The sequence below is a fragment of the Mytilus trossulus genome, unplaced genomic scaffold, assembly GCF_036588685.1.
Source record: "Mytilus trossulus isolate FHL-02 unplaced genomic scaffold, PNRI_Mtr1.1.1.hap1 h1tg000211l__unscaffolded, whole genome shotgun sequence".
Classification (NCBI taxonomy): domain Eukaryota; kingdom Metazoa; phylum Mollusca; class Bivalvia; order Mytilida; family Mytilidae; genus Mytilus; species Mytilus trossulus.
Genome location: NW_026963311.1, coordinates 925,340 through 934,673, shown reverse-complemented (window position 1 = coordinate 934,673; position 9,334 = coordinate 925,340). Strand labels below are relative to the sequence as shown.

At 33.8% G+C, this 9,334-nt stretch overlaps 1 protein-coding gene across 1 annotated transcript; it reads left to right on the top strand.

Annotated features, from left to right (window-relative positions):
• Window positions 1-251: 251 nt before the first annotated feature.
• On the top strand, window positions 252-4,741 carry LOC134701028 (uncharacterized). The gene is made up of 2 exons (XM_063562171.1): window positions 252-1,153; window positions 3,379-4,741. The coding sequence occupies exons 1-2, from the start codon at window positions 367-369 to the stop codon at window positions 4,446-4,448; spliced, it is 1,857 nt and encodes a 618-aa protein (XP_063418241.1). The 5' UTR covers window positions 252-366; the 3' UTR covers window positions 4,449-4,741.
• The last annotated feature ends 4,593 nt before the right edge of the window (window positions 4,742-9,334 follow it).

Below are 9,334 nucleotides of genomic sequence, written 5' to 3'. Positions count from 1 at the left end.
AATTGAAGAGGTTAACATAGTATTAAAATTATATTTATTATAATTGGAGTTTATTATGAACTTGTCACCTCACTCTATTGGGTAGTTAATTATCTTTGCACACGGTCTATGATGTCACAGTGCACATTCCATTCTTATCTATATTGCTACGTCATTACTTCTCACGATGTTGGTGTATGATATCTGATACAAGGAATACATGAACTTCTATTGTTTTGGTCAGCTTTTTGGTCAGGGTTTTGACCTGAAACTGTGTACTTTGTTTATTTATACATCTAGAAGGACTTCTTCATATAGAATAACTTTGAGTTTAGTCTGATGTTAATATAATTGGACAAATTATCAGTGTAAAACGTTCGTCTCGTTATGGGTCCTAAAAGAAGGGATACCAGGAAAAGGACACGTGGTCCAGAACTAGATCCTAATAATCCGAATAATTGGACATCAACAGAGCTGAAAGAGAAATTAGCTTTGCTAGGGATTAAAATATCCGAAAACTTCACTAATAAACAATTGAAGCGTATTTTCTTGGATAATAAAAAAAGTAGTCCGGAAAGTTCTGACAATGGAAATACTGAAATTAACAACATCAGTGCTACTGTAAATACGTCTTTATCACCAAATTTTGAAGATGATGTTATTCTATCACCTACAAATACTCAAAATGCCGAATTTTCTAGCTTAATTCCGATAGCATCTACATCGCGGATGAATACAGTGGAACCCACGCCTTTACCAGCAGTAGGTGCTGCTGCGCATCAAAACCACGCATTTCCGCCCAGGACTGATCTCAACACGCTTGACTATGCTCTTGTTAACAACACTTTGCAATTATGTCAGCAAGTTATTGCCGGTGTTCCAAAACAGACTAATAATAATAAATTCAACTTGCATTCCGCCATGAACTTTAACCCCGGGCCTGGATCAACTTTACCCGTTAATCAAAACACTTTTGGTGTTCAAAACCCTACGTTGGGAGAATTTACACAAACAAACCCCAATCAGATGAATTTTCCGAACAGTTTTGCATCACAAGTTCCTATCTTTTCAATGCAAAACCAACACATGCAAATGACAAAACATGGATATCCTGCCACAGCATTTTCTGGAGTTGATATGGTTTCTCCAGAGATTCGCACCAAAATAATCTCAGGTAAAGACATAAACTTAAACATTCTTCTACTTCCAAACTATGAAACACCCAACCAGCAAAAGTTTAAGGAAAATGATGACCGATTAAAACGGAATTTAACTTTAGACGAATTCATTATAGCTTTTGGGAGATTCAAAAAAATTATGTGTCAAATTTTTCCAAACAGGGCAGAGGAATTGGATTGCTACCTATCACACATAATTGAAACCGCAAATGTGTGGCCAGGAAAATTTTTTGAATACCATAAAATGTTTAGCGCAAAATGTTCAATCATGTTACAAGAACACAATATAAAAATTGACTGGTCAAGGGGTGATTTAGAATTGAGACAAATGGTTTGTGCTGGATCTACAGTTAATATGTGCAATTTCTGTTCTTCAACACTTCACAAATCATCTATGTGTGGGAATAACAGGGGATATCAAAATTCTAAAACTCAACCTACACAGGATAAATATGGAAGAGATATTGTGGTGCATGATGGAATGCAAATCTGTAATAATTTTAATCAACCCAAAGGTTGTGTCAAACCTTATTGCCGATATGCTCATGTGTGTAAAATCTGCAAGAAAACCCATGGAAAGTTTGAATGTTCCACTAATAAATCTATGCCAGGAACCCAACAGGAACATAACAAATCATTCCCAGGTAGACAGCCCAACAGTAAATCAAAATGACTAGATTCTATTGATACAACAGATGTTCCGTCAACACCTATAAACATTGATCAATTAGAAAGGGAACTTTTAAATCATCCAGATAGGCATTTCGTGAACTTTTTATGTAACAGCCTTCGTTATGGATTTGATATGTTAGTTTCAGATGTAAATTTACCTATTTATGAATGTAAAAATTCTTTAACTGCCAGGAAAAATCCTGAAGTAGTCACAAATTTGTTACAACAGGAGGTTGACAAAGGTTTTTTAAAGGGCCCTTTTTCTCAACCGCCTTTTTTAAGTTATAGAGTAAGTCCATTGGGTATTGCTACACACAAATATTCCAAAAAACAAAGGCTTATAATTGATTTATCATCTCCTCATAATTTAGATGAGCACTACAGTGTTAACGATTTAATAGATAAAGACCTATGTTCCTTGACATACATTAAAATTGATGATGCTATTAATGCAATTCAAAGATATGGTCCTAAGTCCCTATGTTGTAAGGTGGACATCTCAGATGCGTTCAAACAACTTCCGATTAAAAAAGAACAGTGGCATCTCTTTTGTGTCAAGTGGAATGGTCAGTACTATCATTACGTTCGTTTACCCTTTGGGTGTCGCTCTAGTCCCCGTCTGTTCGACTCTTTATCTACAAGTGTGTGCTGGATAGCTCAGAACAATTATGATATTAAAGTCATTTTCCATCTTTTAGATGACTTTTTAACTGTAGACAAACCTTCTGATTGTGGAGAAAGAACAATGGCATTGTTAAGCCTTATTTTTAACAAACTTAATATTCCTTTGTCAAGTAAGAAGACTGTTGGACCAGTTTGCGAACTAGAATACCTAGGCATTATTTTGGACACAATTAATATGCAGGCTAGACTTCCGTTAGACAAGGTTGAGAGAATCACACAATTTATAAGTTTTGTTTTAGATAAAAAATCTTGTACGCGTAGAGAACTCGAACAATTACTTGGACATCTTAACTTTGCTACTAGAGTAATTTTGCCAGGTCGAGCCTTTGTTACTTACCTATATAGACTGATGTGTTCTGTCAAAGAGAGCCACCATTATGTCCATTTAAATAAAGAGTGTAAATCTGATTTAACAATGTGGCTACAATTTTTGTCAACGTGGAATGGAATTAACATGTTCTATGAATCTCATTTAACATCTGCAGCTGACATGCATTTATTTACGGATGCTTCGTCTACCATTGGTTTTGGAGGTTTTTATCAAGGAAAATGGTTTTGTGACACTTGGCCTACAGACCTCCCAACTATTTCGGATAAAACTCTATCTATTGCTTTTTTGGAGTTATATCCTATCGTGGTATCAGCTGTTTTATGGGGAAAAGGATGGTATAAAAAGCGCATTTTATTTCACTGTGACAATTTAGCGTCTGTTATTATTCTAACTAAAGGTCGGTCAAAAGATCCAATAATCATGAAACTGATGAGACGTCTTGTTATGTGTGCAGCAAAATTTAACTTTGCATTTTACAGCGAACATGTGCCTGGAAAATTGAACTTAATCGCTGACTCTTTATCTCGTTTACAGATGAACAAATTTCATCAGTTAGCACCAGAGGCAGAGAAAGCAGCAACTCCTTGTCCAACCCTGGAAGAGATTATTTGGACATCGCAGTAGAAAATTTACAAACTTTCGCTGTTGCAGATTCAACTAAAGCTTTGTACAACGTGGGATATGAACATTATCTTAAGTTCTTACAATTACAAGGATCAACTTGGTCAACTTTCCAGTTACCACCAGTTTCTGAGAACTTGTTGATGCGTTTCATAGCCTATTGCGAATCTAATAAACATCTGAGATATTCCACCATTAAATCCTACCTATGTGGTATACGTTTCTATTACTTACTTAAAGGGGGTGTTAATCCATTAGAGAATTTTGTTGGTAAACCATTGCCAAAATTAAAATCAGTATTAGTAGGTTTGAAAAAGAAACATGCCATTATGCCTAAGAGAATTCGTTTACCCATAACATTTGATATTTTATACAAAATGTGTTTTTTACTACGCAATTGTATTTTTGATAGTTATACAGATGTTTTAATAGAAGCTGCATGTGTAACAGCTTTTTTCGGGTTTTTAAGATGTGGTGAATTTTCTGTTAATGATACCAAAAAATTTGATCATGAATCAAATTTGTGTCTGAGTGATGTTCAAATAACAAATGATTGTATTTTTGTGCATCTTAAGAAATCTAAGACTGATCCTTTTAGGTATGGTATTACTATTCCTTTGTTCAAAAACAATACAGATTTATGTCCTGTAGTAGTACTTCAAAAATACTATAGACTCAGAATGAGTATTTTTAGCAATTCTGAGTCCTTTTTTATTACTAATAAAGGTGATCCATTGTCAAGAAATTTTTTCATTTCTCATGTTAAATGTACATTAGACAAATTAGGATTATCCAGCGAAAAGTATAATGGTCATTCATTCAGAAGTGGTGCTGCAACTACTGCACACAAAGCACGACTGGAAGATCATCTTATTCAAACTTTGGGACGATGGTCCTCAGATTGTTATACCAAATATATTCATACCTCTCCAGATGTACTTAGACAAGCTCAAATTCAAATGACCTCTACTTTGAACAATTAAAATTTGTACTGACAGCAAGGAGTGAATTGATTTTTATCCTTCTCATTATTTCAACTTGGGGCTACAGCTGCAAGCATCTGTATTTGGCTATTTCGATACAAAATTTTTAGTCAATCTATGAAAAATTATCTCAATTCCAAGTTTCAAGATTTAGTTAGAGTTATCTCCCTTTGCATATGGAGATAGAACATTATACATTATTGGTTTTTAATTGCAGTTGTATAAGTCCCCAGTTGCCATATTGTAAATAAATGCATATACTTTTAGATTCTTGAATAAATAATAGTTTAGTACTTAGTCTTTATATATATCAATATACTTCTCATTACACTTACAGTTTATTACAAACTTCAGACATTTGTCCTTTAGAAATTGAGATTTGGGTTTATGCTTATGAGACAGCAACTCAAGGCATTATTATAATTTCTGTGTTAAAGAGTTTATGGGTGAACTCGAGACATTAATTTGGTATTATAGTCCAGTCGAAATGTGAAACAATTGCTCAGAAGGTGGTAAAAGCATCAAACTTTGCAGAGTGTTAGTTGGGGTCATAACTAACATTTATAGCTATGGACCCAATTCCGAAAATCAAAATGGCGGCTCTGGGCGGCCATTTTGAAATCATGTCCAAAAATCAATAAAAATTATAAGAAAAAATATGAAAAATATGTTACTTAACTAAATTTAATAAACTTTAGTATTTCTTATGACAAAGAATATAAACTGAGGACTATTGAAGTATTTAGTGGCCATCTTGAATGGTGGCCATTTTGGAAATGTAAATTTGCAATATATTATTATTCGTTATCCTAAATTGTTTTTTGAATTAATACTAAGTTTTATATGCATTTACAACTAGTTTTGCTAATCATTTATTAATGACTGTTGCTTTTCATATAAGATATATTGTGCTCAAGTGCGCAAATAAGGTATGCTTATGCTAACAAATAAATGTATTTAAAGAAATACGTAAATTCTTTTAATTGCAGTTTAGTATGTAGGGCTTAGATAATTTTTTACCATTGAAAAAATCCGTATATAAAATATGAGCACTGTATGTTGAACAGGAAAAATACGTAGGTATCAAAATCACTAGAGTTGAACAAATCTAATAAATAAATAAAGAATTCCGCAACGGGAAGAGAGGACACGTGATGATTTACAATGCCAAGCAAATACAAAAAGAGCAGACATAGACATTTGAGCTGGTAATCAGTCATTTTTTGTAAGCATACAACTGTTCAACGTTGATGAAGGCCATACAATGGGAGAATCATAAGGCAACAGGTACTAATCCTGTCAAAGCAAATCTTAATATATATAGTCAGGAAAAACAAAATGAGTCAAGGATTGAAAAACCCAGTAGAATAACCAGCCACAGTTGTGATGAATCAACAAGAACAATGATTGCAGATATTTCTTTATTTCTTTGTGATGAGGTATCTGACTATCATCATGAAGCATCAACAATTGTGATTGACAATATAGTATGTGACTGTCACTTGAACTACTAACCATTGTTAGCCAGATACAGTGCTGAAGATTAATATTTCAGGAGCTGATCTCATGCTAAATGTGTGTTAAAACTGCACAACAAGTCAATAAGACAGAATTCGAGACACAGAAAGAAAGTCAAAAATCTGTTATCCATTGCAATGGGGCTTGCCAAACTAATAGAAAACAGTGACGGCTCACAGTCTGGAACATATATCGTTTTAATATTTGAAATTGATGATATGGAAAAATGGTACAGTAAACGTCCTTAGTAAATATTAGTTGTTATGGAAGGAATGATTAATACAACATTTATGAAAAATTGAATACTACATGTAGCTACCATAGATGATAGGCAAGCACACATAAAAGGTTGCGTCTTTCCTATCTGGATTCTCAATGAATATGTTGGGGAAGTTCTGAAACAGGCCATGTCTTTTACAAAATGTTAAAGTCGTGATGGGGAATGCCTCTTCATAGTCAAAGTAATTAGAATAGTTTGAAGGGTAAGGCTTGCTACTATAGAAAGGTTTACAAAGACATTCGTTGTAGGCTTTCAAAATGAATCCGTTCCACAATCTTTGAGACGTCTTACTCTCTAACAGAGGACTGATCAGTTGCAGTTGCATCCCTTTGATGACGAGTTGCACAATTGAACTATTATAGCTGAGGAATGGTGAGTGTTGTCTTCCACTCATCGATATTACTGGATTGTGTCTCGATGGTTGGCCATCCTGTATCATTCATACTAAGGAACCTTGTATGCTTGCAGATATCTTTTGTTAGTTACATTCCTATTTTGTTAGATGCGTTGCATCAGTCCTTCCTTCTATGATAACTACAAGTTGTTCCAGGCGTTGTACTATTTAGCGTGATCTGCAAGCTTGGAGATTGGTACAATACCTCTGCCAGACCGTGTGTCGTCAATCTATTTTATTATTTTGAAAAGCACAACTCCAAGGATAAAAGATTCTTGGCTTTCTTATTATGTCTTTTATTCTGCCTATTTGCTATGTCAAGTTTTATCAATCATTAAGCAGGATACTGGTGATTTGACATCTCCAGCTCTTACTTTGGCTAAGGAAATATGTCTTGTAGTACAGGTGCACAGTCATGTCCCATTTTTGTCGATTTAAAAATTGCGAAGTATCATGGAGATCTTCAGATACATCACCACAGAAAATATACATTGCAGTCATTGTTTGTGTTGATTCAGTATCACTGAACAGTGTCTAGTTACTTTTTGTTTTCTTTCAACTGGCAATTTATCTTCAACATCAGAAGTATGTTTTCCCTTTTACTGATAAAATATTTTGAGGTCTGAAAATTTGTTTGACAGGATTTGTGCCGCCTGGAGTGCTTCTGCAGTTCCATAACCCTCATTCAACTGTTTCAAATGGAGCGGAGATAAAACAAATTCAAGACCCAATATTGTTGTATGCCTGCATCAAAAAGAGTGATTGCCAGCTCAAATGTCTATGTCTGTTCTGTTTGGATCTGTTTGCCATTGCATGCAAACCCTCACATGTCCTCTCTTGCCGTTTCACACATTCCTTCTAGTCTAAACGCTCATTATTTTCTTCTGATATCTAGCTCCAGTGTTATGGAAATCTACAATTTTGATATTTTCCAACAACAACGTTCAGTCATAAATTATATTATATTCGTAATTTCTGTTTTACAAAGTTACTTAGGCAAACGTGTAAGTAACAGTTAGAAATTCTTATACTGATATCTTTATTTTGTAAACATGTGCATACCTTATCTGACCATTTTATAAATATCTAATGCATATTAGTAAAAAAAAAAGTGTGAATGCAAACAGTGAATAAATAAGATTAGCAAATAATGTTATATTGGAAATTCATGTTTTCAAAATGGCCATCATTCAAAATGGCTATCAAAAATCAATACATATGAAGTCCTCAGATGACAGTCCTTGTCATCTGGAATGAATATACCATATGACTTTATAATAAATTCCTGCAGCAAGCGCTTAACTGATAAGTCAAAGTGAACACGGTTACTAAGGAAATGCAAATGTGTAAAGGCAGTATTACGTATGTAAATGTGGAGGACAATGTGATAGAACATGATAGACAGAGTGAGGTTTGACGAATCATGTACATTTCATTTTTGTTAAATATAATTGAGAACATTTGAGCAGTTGGTCTTCCTATAACATTAATTACTTGTATGATTTGAAATTCATTATGTCTGCAATCAAGGTTTTTGAAAGTTGTTTCAAATGAACAATATCAACAAAACGAATTATCCTGTAATCAGCCAACTATTATAAATGACAGGTATACAAATATTTTCTTGCTTTATTTATACTTGTAAAATAAAATTCTCCTGTTATTCTATGTTAAACAAGCGGTGGCAGGAATATTGCTTTGAGAGTAATAGTTCATTTTATGATCTTCTTTGTGGTCGCGTTTAAACTATGTCGATTACTTTTGAACATTAGAGACATGTACATTGTCGGAAAATATAAAGTAATTTGGACCCTCTACGAAACAGAAGAAAAACTCGGGGAGGGGGGTTCATAGGCTCGCTTTCCGTCCTGTTTATATAGCTCAAACAAATACATTTGTATATCTTCGACATTGTTTTTTTTTAAATTTTCATCGAATAATGACTACCTTTTTTGGCTTAAAAAACAAAGATTTTTCAAGATGGCCGCCATTCAATAAGGGTAATATTTCCAAAAACTTTGTTCAACAAGACAATTGGAATCAGCACTGTTATTATATTACCCAGGTTTCATGTCAATATCTTCTCTAATATTTTTTTTAGAATTTTTTTTATTAATCTATAGAGATCAAACAGCCGCCATTTTAAAATGGCTGCCTCTTCCGCAAATTTTGACTTTCAGAATGGGTCCATAGCTTAAAATGTTGTTCATGACATATACTACCACTATTCCAAATTTCATGCTTTTACCACAATCTGAGCAATTTTGTCAAAATTCTGCACAAATCGACTGGACTATTAGATAAACCACTTATAATAAATCAAGAACAAGTGAAGTCATAAAATTAAAATTATATTTATTATAATTGGAGTTTATTATGAACTTGTCACCTCACTCTATTGGGTAGTTAATTATCTTTGCACACGGTCTATGATGTCACAGTGCACATTCCATTCTTATCTATATTGCTACGTCATTACTTCTCACGATGTTGGTGTATGATATCTGATACAAGGAATACATGAACTTCTATTGTTTTGGTCAGCTTTTTGCCACCACCTCCCCACCACTCTCCTTGCTGTCAGTGCCATGGGGACTTTCATTGATGTATATATGTTGTTACATAGTGTGATGATTGTGTTATATACTTTTTGTTTATTTAGAATTTTACAATTGCTTGTCATTATTTTACTTG